Source organism: Bufo bufo, chromosome 3 (genome assembly GCF_905171765.1).
Source record: "Bufo bufo chromosome 3, aBufBuf1.1, whole genome shotgun sequence".
NCBI classification, from domain to species: Eukaryota; Metazoa; Chordata; class Amphibia; order Anura; family Bufonidae; genus Bufo; species Bufo bufo.
The window spans coordinates 600,991,035-601,013,055 of record NC_053391.1 but is presented as its reverse complement, the minus strand read 5'-3'; the positions used below and the strand labels follow the sequence as shown (position 1 = coordinate 601,013,055).

Here is a 22,021-nt window from a genome sequence, read left to right as displayed (position 1 = left end):
CAGCTCAATGCAGCAAAGTGGAGGAGATTATCAAACTCGGTGTGGAAATTGACTGTGGAGCGGATTTTGAAGTGTGTAACATCATTTGTGTGGTATGTCGTGCAGTTTTCACACTTTGCAATGTAACGGGTGAGATCTGCGACAAATGCGTCAAGATCTCAGACAAAATCCGTCAGTAACATTCAGATCTTGGTGCAGAAGCCAAGCGAAAAGTGCCCAAAAATCCATCCAGCTCTGGAGGGGTCCTGTGATAGGATGGGACATAGCTCTCCTCTACATGGAGTAGGTTCTTGCTCTATACCAGGTCTGACCACAAGGGGCAGCACCTCCATAGGAAACTGTTCCCTTTATAAGGGGGGGTAGCTCGTCACTGCCCTGAGGATAGCTGTGGCTCTAGACGCCTCCAGTCTCCTTCTCCACCGTCTCTCATCACTGACTAGTCTCTCTGGGCGCCCTGGAAGGCTTTCTACTAGGCGCAGGCGCTTCAGCAAAATGGCGGCTGAGGTGACCCGCAAGAGCAGAGTATTTTCCGGGAGTGCGAACACTAGAGGGTGTGACGTCATCTCCCCGCGCCCTGTCATTCATAGTAGAGCAGTATGGCTGCGCTGTCAGGATTCCTGCGCTCCAAGGTTAGACACGTGTGTTGTGTGAACACAGTCGGGGCTGCGGTTTTCTTGCGGCAGAGGAGAGGTTATGTTTCTGGTGTAAATGAGGCTACACGTGTGATGGGAGGGCTGCAGGATTATTATTATTTTTAAGGCAGCATGATGAAACCACTGTGTTCTGTGTGTTATATTGATGTCAGCAGGAAGGAGAATGACATCATCAGGCATAGAATATGACGTCATCCACCCACCCCCCCTCTCTGCCTGCACAGGGTATTCTAAGATCTGTAGTGCTTGGGGGCCTAGAACAGAAAATTGTATTTTATGCCGATCCTTGCAAGAAGAAAAGCAGTCCTCGTCAGGGTGAATTCACAGGGACCTACTAAAAGGAATGACGGAACGGAATGCCCATAGACTATAATGGGAAGCAAAGTATCAGATAATTTATAGGCAAATCTGAAAAAAATATCATCTTATCCTTTACCACAGATCTTCCCCGTGTATAGTAACATCTTATACAATTGAAATAACTTTGGATTTTTCCTGTTTTCTATGGAATGACAGGTGAATAGCACAATGGAATGCCCATAGAGTATAATGGGAAGAAAGATGGGCCATGGAGACGAGAAGCATATGACACATCAAATAAATCTTTAGCAGGCATACTATCCGAACACAGTAGCATTGATATAAATTGAGATTAGGTGGGATTACCATTATTTTCTATGGAATGACAAGTGTGAAGCACACAATGGAATGCCCATAGACTATAATGGGAAGTAAAATATGATTTTATTTGTAGGTTAATCTGTGTTGTTTAGCAATATTATGCCCATAGACTGTAATGGGAAGTAAAACGTGACTTGGTGTCTGAACCATTCAACATATCAAATAAATCTTTAGCAGGCTTACTCTTCAAGTTCAGTGGGATTATTTAAAATTGAGATTAAGTGGGATTATCATTGGTTTGTATGAAATGACAAGAGGAATGACACAATGGAATGCCCATAGACTTTAATGGGAAGTAAACTATGAGCTAATTTTCAGGTGAATCTGTGTTATTTAGGACATTAAAGGGTTTCTGTCACCCTGCAAAACTCATTATTTTTTTTTTTGGATAGTTAGATTGCTCATAGTGCGATATAGCAGAATATAATGCTCTTACTTACTTTATGCGGCCGATTCTTTATAAAACGAACTTTTATAATATGTAAATGAGGTCTCTACCAGCAAGTAGGGCGTCTACTTGCTGGTAGCTGCTGCAGAAATCCGCCCCCTCGCCGTGTTGATTGACAGGGCCAGCTGTGATCTCCTCCTCCGGCCGGCCCTGTCAGTAATTCAAAAATCGCGCGCCTCGCGTCATTCGGCGCAGGCGCTCTGAGATGAGGAGGCTCGTCTCCTCAGCACTCCCTCAGTGCGCCTGCGCCGATGACATCACCGAAAGAGAAGACGTCATCGGCGCAGGCGCACTGAGGGAGTGCTGAGGATACGAGCCTCCTCATTTCAGAGCGCCTGCACCGAATGACGCGAGGCGCGCGATTTTTGAATTACTGACAGGGCCGGCCGGAGGAGGAGATCACGGCTGGCCCTGTCAATCAACACGGCGAGGGGGCGGATTTCTGCAGCAGCTACCAGCAAGTAGACGCCCTACTTGCTGGTAGAGACCTCATTTACATATTATAAAAGTTCGTTTTATAAAGAATCGGCCGCATGAAAGTAAGTAAGAGCATTATATTCTGCTATATCGCACTATGAGCAATCTAACTATCCAAAAAAAAAAAAAAGAGTTTTGCGGGGTGACAGAAACCCTTTAACCTTTACCGCAAATGTTCCCTGGGTAGAGTAGCATATTGTAAAATGAAAATTACCTTGGATTATAACTGTTTTCTAATGAAAGCAAAGGTGAGTGACATAATTAAATGCCCATAGACTATAATGGGTAGTAAAACGTGACTTGGTGTCTGAACCATTTAACATATCAAGTAAATCTCTCTTCCCATAGACTATAATGGGAAGTAAACTATGAGTTCATTTGCAGGTAAATCTGTGTTATGTAGGAAATTAACCTTTACCGCAAGTGTTCCCTGGGTAGAGTAGCACATTGTAAATTTAAAACTATCTGGGATTAAAGCTGTTTTCTATGGAATAACATGTGAATGACAGAATGGAATGCGAGTACAGTATAATGGGAAGTAAAATGTGATTTGGAGTGTGAACCATTCAACATATCAAATAAATCTTTAGCAGACATAATCTCCAAGTTCAGTGGGAAATAATAAAGTGGATATGAAAGGGGATTCAAAGGGTATAATGGGAAGTGGAATAACCCTAGAGAATAATGGAAATTGAATTTTTGAACTAAAGACACAACAGCTTTCCTCCCCCTCATCAACTATAGGCCCAGGACTAGGAATGGGCTCTGATTTTGGGGTGGAGGATACATGGGGACAACTACGGGTCCATGCACACTACGAAATTCAGTTCAGAAATTCCAAATGCGTCCCGCCCCAACTGATTTAGTCGGTGCATGAGCAGTGCAGCCATTGCCGTTCCCTATAGCTGGCAGTGCATTCCGCTCAATATTCCGCTGAAAGAATGAACATGTTCATTCTTTCGACAGAGAAATTTCAGTGGAAAGCTTCATTGCTGAAATTCTGTAGTGTGCACTTTGCAGCGGAATCCCTTTGATTGCAATGGGACTCTGCTGCATCAAAATTTCCAAGTGTAATTCCTGAGCAGAATTTTTTTCGTAAAATGTAGGGGGGAACTGAAGAAACTCCTATAGCATGTTGGTATTACTGAGAATGAAAACTGACAAGTTTATAGAAAATGTGTAAATACTTATTTTATTTAAAACTTTTCTTTAAAGGGGTAATCCAGGATTAGAAAAACTACAGTTTTCTTCCAGAAACAGCACCACACCTGTCCTCAGGTTGTGCGTGGTATTGCAGCTCTGCCAAGTGAATACCACCCACAACCTGAGGACAGATGTGGTGCTGTTTTTGGAAGCGATAAGCTCTGTTTTTTTATTCCTGAATAACCGTCTTTAATTTTTTTTTGCAATCAACAGAACTTTTATTGAAAGTTTTTTTTTTTTTGTAGAACAGAAATCAAAAATAGGAGGGAGGCAAAAGCTAAGAAGGGATGGGAAGTGGGGGGGGGGGGCAAAATAAAAAGTATACAAATAAACATTGATATTTCTGTCCCAGCAGGAAAAACATGAGACTCCGAAACAAAAAAGAACGCAGTGGTAAACAATGGCAGCGCCATAGGGGAGTGTATGGAGTAGCAAAGTACATTGTCAGAGAAAAGGGTAAACAAACCAAGAACAATGTTACAACAAATTGATAAACTTAAAAACATAGGGGGAGATTTATCAAAATCTGTATAGCCACCTCAGCCCCCAGTGCTTAAACACCCTGAAAGACCAGGCCACTTTTTACACTTCTGACCTACACTACTTTCACCGTTTATTGCTCGGTCATGCAACTTACCACCCAAATGAATTTTACCTCCTTTTCTTCTCACTAATAGAGCTTTCATTTGGTGGTATTTCATTGCTGCTGACATTTTTACTTTTTTTGTTATTAATCGAAATTTAACGATTTTTTTGCAAAAAAATGACATTTTTCACTTTCAGTTGTAAAATTTTGCAAAAAAAACGACATCCATATAGAAATTTTGCTCTAAATTTATAGTTCTACATGTCTTTGATAAAAAAAAAATGTTTGGGTAAAAAAAAAATGGTTTGGGTAAAAGTTATAGCGTTTACAAACTATGGTACAAAAATGTGAATTTCCGCTTTTTGAAGCAGCTCTGACTTTCTGAGCACCTGTCATGTTTCCTGAGGTTCTGCAATGCCCAGACAGTACAAACACCCCACAAATGACCCCATTTCGGAAAGTACACACCCTAAGGTATTCGCTGATGGGCATAGTGAGTTCATAGAACTTTTTATTTTTTGTCACAAGTTAGCGGAAAATGATGATTTTTTTTTTTTTTTTTTTTTTTCTTACAAAGTCTCATATTCCACTAACTTGTGACAAAAAATAAAAACTTCTATGAACTCACTATGCCCATAACGAAATACCTTGGGGTCTCTTCTTTCCAAAATGGGGTCACTTGTGGGGTAGTTATACTGCCCTGGCATTCTAGGGGCCCAAATGTGTGGTAAGGAGTTTGAAATCAAATTCTGAAAAAAATGACCTGTCAAATCCGAAAGGTGCTCTTTGGAATATGGGCCCCTTTGCCCACCTAGGCTGCAAAAAAGTGTCACACATCTGGTATCTCCGTACTCAGGAGAAGGTGGGGAATGTGTTTTGGGGTGTCATTTTATATATACCCATGCTGGGTGAGAGAAATATCTTGGCAAAAGACAACTTTTCCCATTTTTTTATACAAAGTTGGCATTTCACCAAGATATTTATCTCACCCAGCATGGGTATATATAAAATGACACCCCAAAACACATTCCCCACCTTCTCCTGAGTACGGAGATACCAGATGTGTGACACTTTTTTGCAGCCTAGGTGGGCAAAGGGGCCCATATTCCAAAGAGCACCTTTCGGATTTGACAGGTCATTTTTTTCAGAATTTGATTTCAAACTCCTTACCACACATTTGGGCCCCTAGAATGACAGGGCAGTATAACTACCCCACAAGTGACCCCATTTTGGAAAGAAGACACCCCAAGGTATTCCGTGAGGGGCATGGCGAGTTCCTAGAATTTTTTATTTTTTGTCACAAGTTAGTGGAAAATTATGATTTTTTTTTTTTTTTTTTTTTTCATACAAAGTCTCATATTCCACTAACTTGTGACAAAAAATAAAAACTTCCATGAACTCACTATGCCCATCAGCGAATACCTTGGGGTCTCTTCTTTCCAAAATGGGGTCACTTGTGGGGTAGTTATACTGCCCTGGCATTCTAGGGGCCCAAATGTGTGGTAAGGAGTTTGAAATCAAATTCAGTAAAAAATGACCTATGAAATCCAAAAGGTGCTCTTTGGAATGTGGGCCCCTTTGCCCACCTAGGCTGCAAAAAAGTGTCACACATCTGGTATCCCCGTACTCAGGAGAAGTTGAGGAATGTGTTTTGGGGTGTCTTTTTACATATACCCATGCTGGGTGAGATAAATATCTTGGTCAAATGCCAACTTTGTATAAAAAAATGGGAAAAGTTGTCTTTTGCCAAGATATTTCTCTCACCCAGCATGGGTATATGTAAAATGACACCCCAAAACACATTCCCCACCTTCTCCTGAGTACGGAGATACCAGATGTGTGACACTTTTTTGCAGCCTAGGTGGGCAAAGGGGCCCATATTCCAAAGAGCACCTTTCGGATTTGACAGGTCATTTTTTTCAGAATTTGATTTCAAACTCCTTACCACACATTTGGGCCCCTAGAATGCCAGGGCAGTATAACTACCCCACAAGTGACCCCATTTTGGAAAGAAGACACCCCAAGGTATTCGCTGATGGGCATAGTGAGTTCATGGAAGTTTTTATTTTTTGTCACAAGTTAGTGGAATATGAGACTTTGTATGAAAAAAAAAAAAAAAAAAAAAATCATCATTTTCCACTAACTTGTGACAAAAAATAAAAAATTCTAGGAACTTGCCATGCCCCTCACGGAATACCTTGGGGTGTCTTCTTTCCAAAATGGGGTCACTTGTGGGGTAGTTATACTGCCCTGGCATTTTCCAGGGGCCCTAATGTCTGGTAAGTAGGTAAATGACCTGTGAAATCCGAAAGGTGCTCTTTGGAATGTGGGCCCCTTTGCCCACCTAGGCTGCAAAAAAGTGTCACACATCTGGTATCTCCGTACTCAGGAGAAGGTGGGGAATGTGTTTTGGGGTGTCTTTTTACATATACCCATGCTGGGTGAGAGAAATATCTTGGCAAAAGACAACTTTTCCCATTTTTTTTATACAAAGTTGGCATTTGACCAAGATATTTATCTCACCCAGCATGGGTATATGTAAAATGACACCCCAAAACATATTCCCCAACTTCTGCTGAATACGGAGATACCACATGTGTGACACTTTTTTGCAGCCTAGGTGGGCAAAGGTGCCCAAATTCCTTTTAGGAGGGCATTTTTAGACATTTGGATACCAGACTTCTTCTCACGCTTTGGGGCCCCTAAAATGCCAGGGCAGTATAAATACCCCACATGTGACCCCATTTTGGAAAGAAGACACCCCAAGGTATTCAATGAGGGGCATGGCGAGTTCATTGAAAAAAAAAAAATTTGGCACAAGTTAGCGGAAATTGATTTTTTTGATTTTGTTCTCACAAAGTCTCCCTTTCCGCTAACTTGGGACAAAAATTTCAATCTTTCATGGACTCAATATGCCCCTCAGCGAATACCTTGGGGTGTCTTCTTTCCAAAATGGTGTTATTTGTGGGGTGTTTGTACTGCCCTGGCATTTGAGGGTCTCCGCAATCATTACATGTATGCCCAGCATTAGGAGTTTCTGCTATTCTCCTTATATTGAGCATACGGGTAATGAGATTTTTTTTTTCCGTTCAGCCTCTGGGCTGAAAGAAAAAAATGAACGGCACAGATTTCTTCATTCGCATCGATCAATGTGGATGAAAAAATCTCTGCCAAAAAAAGAAAAAGGAGGGGAAAGGCGTCTGCCAGGACATAGGAGCTCCGCCCAACATCCATACCCACTTCAGCTCGTATGCCCTGGCAAACCAGATTTCTCCATTCACATCAATCGATGTGGATGAATAAATCATTGCCGGGATTTTTTTTTTTATATATACAAAGTGTTTGCCAAAGTATATGAACACCGCCACCTCCTCAGCTCATATGCCTCGGCAAACGTATCTTTTACTGCAGAGGAGAAATCTCGTCTTGCAGCGCCGCATACACCGACTTGCGTGTAATCTGACAGCAGCGCAATGCTTCTGTCCGAATGCACATCAGTGCTGCAGCTAGTCGATCGGTTGGTCCACCTGAAAGGTAAAAAAAACAAAACAAAAAAGAAAAAACCAGGCCGCAAAGCAATAACTTTATTAACTGTTGAACAGAACATAGAAACTTTTTTTAAACTTTTTTAACTGAACATTTAACTTTTTTACTTACCGGTATTTTTTTTTTTGTTTAGTTTTTTTTACCTTTTATAGAACAAACCTCTCCTTCCCCATGGGACAATGTGCAAAGCGCAAATCGCCCAAAGATGTGGCGAAGTACATTATGCACTTTATCCCAGGTGAAAGGAGAGGTTTGCAGCAGCTGTGAGTGAATGGGCCCTAATAGCCCTGTGTGCCTGTCCTGGTGAGATGTGATCCCTATGCTAAGTGTACCTGTGTGTGGTACTTCCGGAAACACTCTCCATAGCATAGGGCAGGGTGGTCAGCACAGTCAGGACAGAAATAGCGGGTGTCACGCCTTATTCCACTCCTGCTACAGACACGACATCTTTTTCGGGGTGACGGTTGGGTTGAGGTACCAGGAACGACACTGGGGAAATGTCGCTCGTGTAGACGGCTAACTACACTGGTGGATGGGGCCACGGAACCTCCTGGGTAAAGGAGGTTCTCGATGATCTCTTCCTGGAATTTGAGGAAGGATCCTGTTCTCCCAGCCTTACTGTAGAGAACAAAACTATTGTAGAGCGCCAATTGAATTAAATATACAGACACCTTCTTATACCAGCGTCTGGTTCTGCGGGAAACTAAATACGGAGACAACATCTGGTCATTGAAGTCCACCCCTCCCATGAGCGCATTATAGTCGTGGACACAGAGGGGCTTTTCAATGACACGGGTTGCTCGCTCAATTTGGATTGTCGTGTCTGCGTGAATGGAGGAGAGCATGTAAACGTCACGCTTGTCTCTCCATTTCACCGCGAGCAGTTCTTCGTTACACAAGGCAGCCCTCTGCCCCCTTGCAAGACGGGTGGTTACAAGCCGTTGGGGGAAGCCCACGCGACTAGTTCGCATGGTGCCACAGGCGCAAATCCGTTCTAGAAACAAATGCCTAAAGAGGGCCACACTTGTGTAGAAATTGTCCACATAAAGATGGTACCCCTTGCCGAATAAGGGTGACACCAAGTCCCAGACTGTCTTCCCACTGCTCCCCAGGTAGTCAGGGCAACCGACCGGCTCCAGGGTCTGATCTTTTCCCTCATAGATCCGAAATTTGTGGGTATAGCCTGTGGCCCTTTCACAGAGCTTATACAATTTGACCCCATACCGGGCACGCTTGCTTGGGATGTATTGTTTGAAGCCAAGGCGCCCGGTAAAATGTATTAGGGACTCGTCTACGCAGATGTTTTGCTCAGGGGTATACAAATCTGCAAATTTCAGGTTGAAATGGTCTATGAGGGGCCGAATTTTGTGGAGCCGGTCAAAAGCAGGGTGGCCTCTGGGACGGGAGGTGGTATTGTCGCTAAAATGCAGAAAACGTAGGATGGTCTCAAATCGTGTCCTGGACATAGCAGCAGAGAACATGGGCATGTGATGAATTGGGTGCGTTGACCAATATGACCGCAATTCATGCTTTTTTGTCAGGCCCATGTTGAGGAGAAGGCCCAAAAAAATTTTAAGCTCGGAAACTTGGACTGGTTTCCACCGGAAAGGCTGGGCATAATAGCTTCCCGGGTTAGCGGTTATAAATTGTGTGGCATACTGGTTGGTCTCTGCCACGACTAAGTCCAAGAGCTCCGCAGTCAAGAACAGCTCAAAAAATCCCAGGGCCGAACCGATTTGAGCCGTCTCAACCCGAACTCCAGACTGGGCGGTGAAAGGGGGAACTACTGGTGCGGCTGAAGTTGGTGACTGCCAATCAGGATTTGCCAGCACCTCAGGGACTCTAGGGGCTCTACGGGCCCGTCTTTGCGGTGGCTGCGACGGGGTAACTATTGCACGTGCCACCGTACCAGCTTCAACTGCCCTTCTGGTGCTCGCTACTTCACCAGGTTGTACGGCAGTGCTGGTACTAGGTCCAGGAAGGGCTGCGCTGCTGGTGTATGCCTCACCACGTGATCCGGCAGCGACAGCCCCACTCTGCTGCTCTTGAAGCGGATCCTGCGTAACCTGTGGTCTAGCGACATGGGGCCGGGTACGCCTGGTGCTGCCAGGGACCTCCACCTCCTCGTCCGAACTTTGGGTCAGAGAGCCACTGCTTTCCACAGGTTCATATTCTGACCCGCTAGATTCGTCAGATGAGGGTTCCCACTCCTCATCCGACTGGGTCAGAATCCTGTAGGCCTCTTCAGAAGAATACCCCCTGTTTGACATTTTGGACTACTAAATTTAGGGGTATTCCCTGAGACTACCCAAGAAAAAAAGCAAACCTGTCTTACAAAGGGGAGGCTAGCGAAGTACCGGAGGCTGCTGCGGTTGATAAAAAATATCAAAACTGATTTTTTTATCGCCGCAGTGCGTGTAAAATGAATGTGCAGTGATCAAAAAATAATAATTTTTTGTCACTGCGGTGGGGCGGGCGTGGGTGAACGCACGTGTGGGCGACCGATCAGGCCTGATCGGGCAAACACTGCGTTTTGGGTGGAGGGCGAGCTAAGGTGACACTAATACTATTATAGATCTGACCGTGATCAGTTTTGATCACTTACAGATACTATAAAAGTACAAATGCTGATTAGCGATACGCTAAACAGCGAATAAAAGTGACTGCGGTGCGGTGGGGTGGGCGCTAACTGACGCTAACTACCTAACCAAGGGGCCTAAACTATCCCTAAAACCTAACAGCCAATACCAGTGAAAAAAAAAAAGTGACAGTTTACACTGATCACTTTTTTTCCTTTCACTAGTGATTGACAGGGGCGATCAAAGGGGTGATCAAAGGGTTAATTGGGGTGCAGGTGGGTGATCTGGGGCTAAGGTGTAGTGTTTGGTGTACTCACAGTTCAGTCTGCTCCTGTGCTGGATCCAACCGACGAAAAGGACCAGCACAGGAGCAGACAAGCCATATAACAGATCATATTTACTAATATGATCTGTTATATGACTTTGGATTGGATTTTTTGAAAATCGCCAGCCTGCCAGCCAATGATCGTTGCTGGCAGGCTGGTGACGAAATACTTCTTTTAATTTTGCCGGCCCGCGATGCGCATGCGCGGGCCGGCTTTGAGCGAAATCTCGCGTCTCGCGAGATGACGCGTATATGCGTGACTCTGCGCAGCGCTGCCACCTCCGGAACGCAATCCTGCGTTAGGCGGTCCGGAGGTGGATAGAGGAACAGCTGACAGTTGCCCATAGCAACCAAACAGATTGCTTCGTTAATTTTTCAGAGGCTTTTTTTTTTTTTTACAAATTAAGGGTAGGGTCACACTGAGCGCATACGCAGCATATTTGACGCTGCGAAAAATGTGCTGGGCAGCGAAAAATACGCTGTGTATGCGCTAGGAGCAGACACACAGGGCTTTTCTCCGCTGTGTCGGCAGTGAGGTTTGGAGGTGGCCCCGTGCGTCACAGTTACGTCGGTGCGCTCGGCCCGCCTCCGAACCTTACTGCACACACAGGGCCGCGGAGGGAAAGCCCTGTGTGTCTGCTCCTAGCGCATACGCAGTGTATATCTTGCAGCCTCAAATACGCTGCGTATGCGCTCAGTGTGACCCTATCCTAATGGTGTATTCAAACGTACTATATCCTGCACATATTTGATGCTGTAGATTTGACGTTGTGTTCAGTTATTCTATAGAAAACAGTTATGATCCAAGGTAATTTTCACTTTATAATATGCTACTCTACCCAGGGAACACTTGCGGTAGAGGTTAACTTCCTACATAACACAGATTTACCTGCAAATGATCACATAGTTTACTTCCTATTATAGTCTATGGGCATTCCATTGTGTGCTTCACCCTCGTCATTCTGCAGAAATGGATAGATCATCAGTTTAAAAAAACCTGCAGAACCCCTTTAACCCCTTAAGGACCGGGCTCATTTTCACCTTCAGGACCAGGCAATTTTTTGCAAATCTGACCAGTGTCACTTTATGTAGTGATAACTTTAAAACGCTTTGACTTATCCAGGCCATTCTGAGATAGTTTTTTCGGCACATATTGTGTACTTCATGACACTGGTAAAATGGAGTCAAAAAAATTCATTTTTATTTATAAAAAGAAATACCAAATTTGACCAAAATTTGGAAAAATTAGCAAATTTCCAAGTTTCAATTTCTCTACTTCTATAATACATATTAATACCTATAAAAATAGTTATTACTTTACGTTTCCCATATGTCTTCTTCATGTTAGGATCATTTTGAGAATGACATTTTATTTTTGGGGACGCTACAAGGCTTAGAAGTTTAGAAGTAAATCTTGAAATTTCTCTGAAATTTTCAAAAACCAACTTTTTAAGGACCAGTTCAGGTCTGAAGTCACTTTGTGAAGCTTACATGATAGAAACCACCCAAAAATGACCCCATTCTAGAAACTACACCCCTCAAGGTATTCAAAACTGATTTTACAAACGTCGTTAACCCTTTAGGTGTTCCACAAGAATTAACCCCTTAAGGACCTAGGACGTACCGGTACGCCCTATTTCCCGAGTCCTTAAGGACCTAGGACGTACCGGTACGCCCTATTTCCCGAGTCCTTAAGGACCGAGGACGTACCGGTACGTCCTGACTTAAAATCTGTATTCCGGCGCCCCAGGGGTTAATTGGAACGGGATTTCGGCTGAAATCATTCAGCCGGCATCCCGTAACAATGCAGGGGGGGGTCATTTGACCCCCCCGTATCGGCGATCGCAGCAAACCGCAGGTCAATTCAGACCTGCGGTTTGCTGCGCTTTTTGCAGTTTCTGATCGCCGCGGTCCCTGACCGCGGGGATCAGAAACTTTAGAGTGGCTAAAATCATTATTTTTCACCCCCCCCCTGCACCCCTGCACGATTTTATGCCGGAGGGTGGTGCGGGGGGGGGTGTCGCAGGCGGTGGGGGCGTTGCGGGAGGCGGGCGGTGCGGCAGGCGGGATCGCGATCCCCCGCCCGCCTCCCCATGAACGATCGTTGGCTTCTAGTGGGTATACCAGGGTGCCAGCACATTGCTGGCACCCTGGTATAAACGGCTGACATCTGTGCAGATGTCAGCCGTTTAACCCTTTCCATACCGCAGTCCGTACGGACCGCTGTATGGAAAAAGTTAACTGTCATCGGTCAGGGAGCTCCCTCCCTCTCCATCGGGGGGCTGCTGTGGCTTTGCAGCCCCCCGATGGAGAGGGAGAGAGCCCCCAGAGAGCCCCCCTCAGCCCCGTGCTTACCCTTCCCCGTCTGCGAAGTTCTGAGCAGACGGGGAGGGTTCCCATGGCAACAGGACGCCTGCTCAGGCGTCCTGCTGTCCATGGTGCTGAACAGATCTATGCTAAAAGCACAGATCTGTTCAGTGTAAGTAAAATACAGTACAGAACAATATATATTGTTCTGTACTGTATTATACAGACACCAGACCCACTGGATCTTCAAGAACCAAGTGGGTCTGGGTCACAAAAATGTAAAAAAAAGTGAAAAAAGTTAAGATAAAAAAAAAAACATTTATCACTGAATAAAAATTAAAAAAATAAAATAAACTACACATATTAGGTATCGCCGCGTCCGTAACGACCTGATCTATAAAATGGTCATGTTACTTTCCCCGCACGGTGAACGCCATAAAAATAAAAAAATAAAAACTATGAGAAAATTGAAATTTTGCCCACCTTACTTCCCAAAAAAAGTAATAAAAGTGATCAAAAAAGTCGCATGTACGCCAAAATAGTACCAATCAAACCGTCATCTCATCCCGCAAAAAATGAGACCCTACTCAAGATAATCGCCCAAAAGCTGAAAAAACTATGGCTCTTAGACTATGGAGACACTAAAACATGATTTTTTTTTTTTCAAAAATGAACTCATTCTGTAAAACTTACATAAATAAAAAAAAAGTATACATATTAGGTATCGCCGCGTCCGTATCGACCGGCTCTATAAAAATATCACATGACCTAACCCCTCAGATGACCACCGTAAAAAAATAAAAATAAAAACAGTGTAAAAAAAGCCATTTTTTGCCATCTTACGTCACAAAAAGTGTAATAGCAAGCGATCAAAAAATCATATGCACCCCAAAATAGTGCCAATCAAACCGTCATCTCATCCCGCAAAAAATGAGACCCTACTCAAGATAATCGCCCAAAAACTGAAAAAACTATGGCTCTTAGAATATGGAGACACTAAAACATTTTTTTGGTTTTAAAAATGAAGTTATTGTATAAAACTTACATAAATAAAAAAAAATGTATACATATTAGGTATCGCCGCGTCCGCGACAACCTGCTCTATAAAAATACCACATAATCTAACCTGTCAGATGAATGTTGTAAATAACAAAAAAAAAAAACGTGCCAAAAAAGCTATTTCTTGTTACCTTGCTGCACAAAAAGTGTAATATAGAGCAACCAAAAATCATATGTACCCTAAACTAGTACCAACAAAACTGCCACCCTATCCCGTAGTTTCTAAAATGGGGTCACTTTTTTGGAGTTTCTACTCTAGGGGTGCATCAGGGGGGCTTCAAATGGGACATGGTGTCAAAAAAAACAGTCCAGCAAAACCTGCCTTCCAAAAACCGTATGGAATTCCTTTCCTTCTGCGCCCTGCCGTGTGCCCGTACAGCGGTTTACGACCACATATGGGGTGTTTCTGTAAACTACAGAATTAGGGCCATAAATATTGAGTTTTGTTTGGCTGTTAACCCTTGCTTTGTAACTGGAAAAAAAATATTAAAATGGAAAATCTGCCAAAAATGTGAAATTTTGAAATTGTGTCTCTATTTTCCATTAAATCTTGTGCAACACCTAAAGGGTTAACAAAGTTTGTAAAATCAGTTTTGAATAGCTTGAGGGGTGTAGTTTCTTAGATGGGGTCACTTTTATGGAGTTTCTACTCTAGGGGTGCATCAGGGGGGCTTCAAATGGGACATGGTGTCAAAAAACCAGTCCAGCAAAATCTGGCTTCCAAAAACCAAACCGCGCACCTTTCACTCTACGCCCTACTGTGTGCCCGTACAGTAGTTTACGGCCACATATGGGGTGTTTCTGTAAACGGCAGAGTCAGGGCAATAAAGATACAATCTTGTTTGGCTGTTAACCCTTGCTTTGTTAGTGGAAAAAATGGGTTAAAATTGAAAATTAGGCAAAAAAATGAAATTCTCAAATTTCATCCCCATTTGCCAATAACTCTTGTGCAACACCTAAAGGGTTAACGACGTATGTAAAATCAGTTTTGAATACCTTGAGGGGTGTAGTTTCTTAGATGGGGTCACTTTTAGGGAGTTTCTCCTCTTGGGGTGCATCAGGGGGCTTCAAATGGGACATGGTGTCAAAAAACCAGTCCATAAAAATCAGCCTTCCAAAAACCATATGGTGCACCTTTCACTCTACGCCCCGCTGTGTGGCCGTACAGTAGTTTACGGCCACATATGGGGTGTTTCTGTAAACGGCAGAGTCAGGGCAATAAAGATACAATCTTGTTTGGCTGTTAACCCTTGCTTTGTTAGTGGAAAAAATGGGTTAAAATTGAAAATTAGGCAAAAAAATGAAATTCTCAAATTTCATCCCCATTTGCCAATAACTCTTGTGCAACACCTAAAGGGTTAACGACGTATGTAAAATCAGTTTTGAATACCTTGAGGGGTGTAGTTTCTTAGATGGGGTCACTTTTAGGGAGTTTCTCCTCTTGGGGTGCATCAGGGGGCTTCAAATGGGACATGGTGTCAAAAAACCAGTCCATAAAAATCAGCCTTCCAAAAACCATATGGTGCACCTTTCACTCTACGCCCCGCTGTGTGGCCGTACAGTAGTTTACGGCCACATATTGGGTGTTTCTGTAAACGGCAGAGTCAGGGCAATAAAGATACAGTCTTGTTTGGCTGTTAACCCTTGGTTTGTTAGTGGAAAAAATGGGTTAAAATGAAAAATTTGACAAAAATATGAAATTCTCAAATTTCCTCCCCATTTGCCAATAACTCTTGTGCAACACCTAAAGGGTTAACAATGTATGCAAAATCAGTTTTGAATACCTTGAGGGGTGTAGTTTCTTAGATGGGGTCATTTTTGGGTGGTTTCTATTATGTAAGCCTCGCAAAGTGACTTCAGACCTGAACTGGTCGCTAAAAATTGAGTTTTTGTAAATTTCTGAAAAATTTCAAGATTTGCTTCTAAACTTCTAAGCCTTATAACATCCCCAAAAAATAAAATATCATTCCCAAAACAATTCAAGCATGAAGTAGACATATGGGGAATGTAAAGTCATCACAATTTTTGGGGGTATTACTATGTATTACAGAGGTAGAGAAACTGAAAATTTGAAATTTGCTAATTTTTCAAAATTTACGGTAAAAATTGCAGTGTCATGAAGTACAATATGTGACGAAAAAACAATCTCAGAACGGCCTGGGTAAGTCAAAGCGTTTTAAAGTTATGAGCACTTAAAGTGACACTGGTCAGATTTGCAAAAAATGGCCTGGTCCTTAAGGTGAAAATTAGCCTGGTCCTTAAGGTGAAAATGAGCCCGGTCCTTAAGGGGTTAATGAAAAATAGAGATACAATTTCAAAATTTCACTTTTTTGGCAGATTTTCCAATTTAATATTTTTTTTTCCATTTACAAAGCAAGGGTTAACAGCCAAACAAAACTCAATATTTATGGCCCTGATTCTGTAGTTTACAGAAACACGCCATATGTGGTTGTAAACTGCTGTACGGCCACACGGCAGGGCGCAGAAGGAAAGGAATGCCATACGGTTTTTGGAAGGCAGATTTTGCTGGACTGTTTTTTTTGAAACCATGTCCCATTTGAAGCCCCCCTGATGCCCCCCTAGAGTAGAAACTCCAAAAAAGTGACCCCATTTTAGAAACTACGGGATAGGGTGGAAGTTTTGTTGGTAATAGGTCAGGGTACATATGATTTTTGGTTGCTCTATATTACACTTTTTGTGAGGCAAGGTAACAAGAAATAGCTTTTTTGCACCGTTTTTTATTTTTTTTGTTATTTACAACATTCATCTGACAGGTTAGATCATGTGGTATTTTTATAGAGCAGGTTGTCATGGACGCGGCGATACCTAATATATATACAATTTTTTTATTTATGTAAGTTCTACACAATAATTTCATTTTTGAAACAAAAAAAATCATGTTTTAGTGTCTCCATAGTCTGAGAGCCATAGTTTTTTCAGTGTTTGGGCGATTATCTTAGGTAAGGTCTAATTTTTTGTGGGATGAGATGACGGTTTGATTAGCACTATTTTGGGGTGCATATGATTTTTTGATCGCTTGCTATTACACTTTTTGTGATGTAAGATGACAAAAAATTGCTTTTTTTTTGCACTGTTTTTATTTTTATTTTTTTACTGTGTTCACCTGAGGGGTTAGGTCATGTGATAATTTTTATAGAGCCGGTCGATACGGACGCGGCGATACCTAATGTATACTTTTTTTATTTATGTAAGTTTTACACAATAACAGCTTTTTTAAAACAAAAAAAAAAAAGTTTTAGTGTCTCCATATTCTGAGCCATATTTTTTTTAATTTTTCGGGCGATTGTCTCAGGTAGGGGCTCATTTTTTGCAGGATGAGGTGACGGTTAGATTGGTACTATTTTGGTGGGCGTACGCCCTTTTGATCGCTTGCTGTTGTACTTTTTGTGATGTAAGGTGACAATTTTTTTTTTTATTTAGCACAGTTTTTATTTTTTACGCTGTTCATATGAGGGGTTAGGTCATGTGATATGTTTATAGAGCTGGTCGATACGGACGCGACGATACCTAATATGTCTATATGTCTTTTCCCTATTTTTTTTTTACTTTATTTTTGGAAAAGGGTGCTTTTTTTTTTAATTTTTTTTTTTTACTTGAAACGTAAAAAAAAAATAAAAAAATTTTTTTGTCCCACTATGGGACAGGGTCTGATCCCTGTTTCAATGCAGCACGATAAATCTGTATTCTGCTGTATTGAACTGTTAGTGTCTTACACTGTAAGACGCTAACAGTTGCCTAGGAGACCCTCTTAGGCTTCCGTACATGACAGGCCCCAAGCCTTGGAATGGCTTGGGGCTGCCATGGCAACCATCGAGTCCCCGCCACAGCAGTGCGGGGACCCGATACATGAGGTGAGGGAGCGCAAACCTCCCATATGCCGCGGTCAGCGCTGACCGTGGCATATGAGGGGTTAATCCACCGGCATCAGCGTTATCGCTGATGCTGGTGGATGCAGCAGGGATCCGGCTGTCAGTAACCGCCGGATCTCTGCTGCTGATCGGGGGGAGGAACGACTGCTGGACGAGAACGCTCATCCTCGAGCGCTAAGTGCCGGCGATTGAGGACGAGCATTCTCGTCCTGAGTCGTTAAGGGGTTAATACAAGACACTTGCTAATATATTGTGATTGTCCATATTGCTTCCTTTGCTGACTGGATTCATTTTTCCATCACCTTTATACGCTGCTAGTTTCCATGGTAACGACCACCCTGCAATCCATCAGCAGTGGTCGTGCTTGCACCCTATGGGAAATATAACCGGCTTCTCCATAGGCACACATACGTAGCAGCTCCCATCCGGGCCACCTCGTATCTGCACTGCAGTAACCCCTGGATACGAGCCGTGTATAATGTGAGGGGAAAATGAATCCAGACAGAAAAGGAGGCAATATGGGCAATCACAATACATTAGTAAGTGGCTTTTATTAACTTTCTCCACATGATAAATGCCATTTGCTGACGTGAGACAACCCCTTTAACTGTGCCCTCTCCAGCAAGGTGGCAGATGTGCTCCCTACAAGTCCTGCTGTAGATACCGCAGCATTGCTCTGGACTTGTAGGTACTCCACACTGGCCACTTTCTTAGTTTTCTTCTTTTTTTTTTTCTCGTTGGGACGCCATTTATAATGTAGTCGGGATAAGTTCCTTGAAAGTATCTTTTATAAAACTATAGTATAGAAAAACAAGAGATTTATTGATTCTGGTTGTGCTCTCTGTATCTGGCAGCTCTTCTCCAGGCAGCAGGCTGGACTCATCCACTCCGGTTTCCGGTTACTAGCAGCCGACAAGGAACTTTTAGTTAGACTCCGAAAGAAAACCGGCTACTCGTTTATTAACTGTAAAAAAGCACTAGAAAAGTTCAACAATGATACAAAACAGGTAAGGAATAAAGAGAGGTTTCTCACCCTGCAGCCCAGCATTCACATTATAACATAAGCCAGACCTGGATGACTCTTTGTCTAGGAGTCCGGCGTGCCCCGCTGTAGAGACTGGTCCCCATCCTACCAGTTGTCAGTATCTAGTAGTAACAGATGTGTCCCCCGCTGTCCTGCTCACTGCTCCTTCCTCTACCATCTCAGTAGTGCAGGACCCCAGGAAAGTGTCTCCTCCAGGTTACATACAGGCATCTTATTCTCTATTTGACACCAGCCTAACCCCTGAAAGAGAACCTGGCACATCTTTTCTGCTACCCTCACTGAGTGCAGCATAAAATAGTGACAGATATGCTGAAATCAGTAGTCTGCCCCTTAGACTTAGGCCTCCTGCACACTAGCGTGTGCGCCCCATGGTCGTGCTGCGGGCCGCAATGCACGAACACCGTCCGTGAGGCAGCCGCAGCGCATTGCGGGCCGATTCAGTTTAATGGGTCCGCGATCCGGCCGTTCCGCAAAAAGATAGGACATGTTCTGTCTTTTTGCGGAACGGAAGTACGGGACGAAACCCCACGGAAGCACTCTGTAGTGCTCCCATAGGGTTCCGTTCCGCACCATTCTGCATCTCTGGATTTGTGAACCTATTGAAGTAAATGGGTCCCCATCCGTGATGCGGAATGCACACGGAACGGTGCCCGTGTATTGTGGATCCGCAAATGCGGTCCACAATACGGCAACGGTAAGCACACGTTCGTGTGCAGGAGGCCTTAAAGGGGTTGTCCAGCCGTTAATATTGATGACCTATCGTCAGGTTAGGTCATCAATATCAGATCGGTGGGGGTCCGACACCCGGTATCCCAGCCGATCAGCTATTTGTAAGAGGAGGCGGTGCTGGATTATTCGAATCCAGATTTTTGTCCATATGTCTTCTGTTCCATGGAGTATGGGGCTGTCAGCTTGTATCTGAATACTGACTGTGATTTTTTTATTTTATTTATTTTTTATAAAGGCAGAAGCATGGCTCCACCAGCAAGCACAGAAAGAAGGATGGAATAAAGCTACCAAGTTACAAGGAAGAAAGACGGCAGAGGGTCTTGTGGGTCTTCTACAGGAAGGCAACACAGCAGTGATGGTGGAAGTGAGTAATCGAAGCATCTGTGCGCAACACTCGTTATGATATACATGCTTATGCAATTCTTTGAAAAAGTGTTCATACCCCTTGAACTTTTCCAATATTTTTCACATTACACCCACAACTTTAAATGTTTAAATAATCCAACACAAAGTAGCAAGTATGTGTCATGTGAAAAGAAAATGATACATGGTTTTCAAATTTTTTTAGAAATAAAAATCTGAAAAGTGTGGGGTGCATTTGTATTCAGCCCCCTGTACTCTGATACCCTTAAATAAAATCCAGTGTGGCCAATTGCCTTTGAAGTCACCTAATTAGTAAATAGAATCGACCTCTATGGCATGTATTCTCCCTGAACACACCATCACCACCGTGGAACATGGTGGGAGCAGTATCATGGTGTGGGGGTGCTTTTCTTCAGCAGGGACAGGGAAGCTGGTCAGAGTTGATGGGAAAATAGATGGAGCTAAATACAGGGCAATCCTGGAGGAAAACCTGGTAGAGGCTGCAAAAGACTTCAGACTGGGCGGAGGTTCACCTTCCAGCAGGACAATGACCCTAAACATACAGCCAGAGCTACCATGGAATGGTTTAGATCAAAGCAGAATGGACCAGTCACAGTCCAGTCTTAAATCCCATTGAGAATCTGTGGCAAGATTTGAACATTTCTGTTCACAGACGCTCTCCATGCAATCTGACTGAGATATTTTGCAAAGAAGAATGGGCAAAAATTGCAGCCTCAGGAATGCTGGTAGAGTCCTACCCCAAAAGACTCGCAGCTGTAACTGCAGCGAAAGGTGGTCCTTGAAGTACTGACCCAGGGGGGCTGAATACAAATGCACCAGACACTTTCCAGATTTTTATTTATTAAAAATTTTGAAAACCATGTATCGCTTTCTTTTTACTTCAGACATACTTACTATTTGGTGTTTGTCTATCACGTAAAATCCCAATAGAATACATTTAAGTTTGTGGGTGTAACTTAAAAAAAAAAAGGGGAAAAGCTCAAGGGTTAGGAATACTTTTTTAAGGCACTGTATATATACACACACAATAGTTCTTGAAAGTTTGTGAACCCTTTAGAATTTTCTATATTATTGTATAAGGCTACATGCACACGACCGTATGTGTTTTGCGGTACGCAAATTGCGGATCCACAAAAAAAAAAAAGGATGACATCCATATGCCATCTGTTTTTGTTTTTTTTGCGGATGCATTGTAAGAATGCCTAAAACAGACAAGAATAAGACATGTTCTATTTTTTTATTTTTTTTTGCTCGGCTACGGAACGGACATACTGATGCGGACCCATTGCATTTTTTGCAGACCCATTGAAATGAATGGGTCCGCATCCTGATCCGTCAGAAGAACAGAGAAATGTTTTAAAAAAATGAATCCATTATTTTGAGGGTCATTTTGTGTCACATCCATCAGAGATCAGTTGTTTTTGATGCGACTTTTTCTTTTGTCAAAAATAACTAATCTCTGACAGAAGTGATGCAAACTGATCATAACTGGTGCTCAAAATAATGGATGCGTTTTTCTGTTCTATCTGGAAAGCTACACGGTGATGCGTTTTTCCCTGTCTTACCGAATCAAATATTGGAGTAAAAAAAAATATTAAGTTAATCATTTTATTTATTAAGGGAAATGATCCAGTATCGAATGTCTGAGAGTGGTAAAAGTATATGAAAATTTACCAGATATTTTGTAGGTGAAATTAAAGTCGGGTGTTTTCATTCGATGGGGTGAGAATCAGGTGTGAGTGGAGGACCTGCTTTATTTAAAGAACAGGGATCTATGTGGAAGTGTTTAGTGGTACCTCAGAAGAATTGGTCATGCTCTGTTATTCATCATCTCTAAAACTGACATCGGATTATTTTATTGATGATCTCTGATAAGCTTTGATTTTCCAGCATTTGGGCCGTTATGTTTGTGATAGTGGTAACGAAAGGCACATTGAATTAATGAAAGTGCAACTAACAAACACCAACATCTATCTTTCTCCAGGTGAACTGCGAGACAGACTTTGTTGCCAGAAATGTGAAGTTCCAGCAGCTGGTTCAGCAGGCTGCTCTTTGTACTCTGCGGCACTGCCGGAGCGCGGAGCAGCACCAGGCTTCTTATTCAAAGGT

General features: G+C 43.0%; 1 protein-coding gene across 1 annotated transcript in view; it reads left to right on the top strand.

Annotated features, from left to right (window-relative positions):
* Positions 1-375: 375 nt before the first annotated feature.
* Positions 376-22,021, top strand: part of TSFM (Ts translation elongation factor, mitochondrial) — a 33,657-nt gene continuing 12,011 nt past the window's right edge. Inside the window, exons 1-4 of the mRNA XM_040425936.1 lie at positions 376-629; positions 18,609-18,761; positions 19,764-19,892; positions 21,897-22,019. Of these exons, the coding sequence (XP_040281870.1) occupies positions 597-629; positions 18,609-18,761; positions 19,764-19,892; positions 21,897-22,019 (438 nt within the window). The 5' untranslated portion in view covers positions 376-596. The remainder of the gene's footprint in view (positions 630-18,608; positions 18,762-19,763; positions 19,893-21,896; positions 22,020-22,021) is intronic.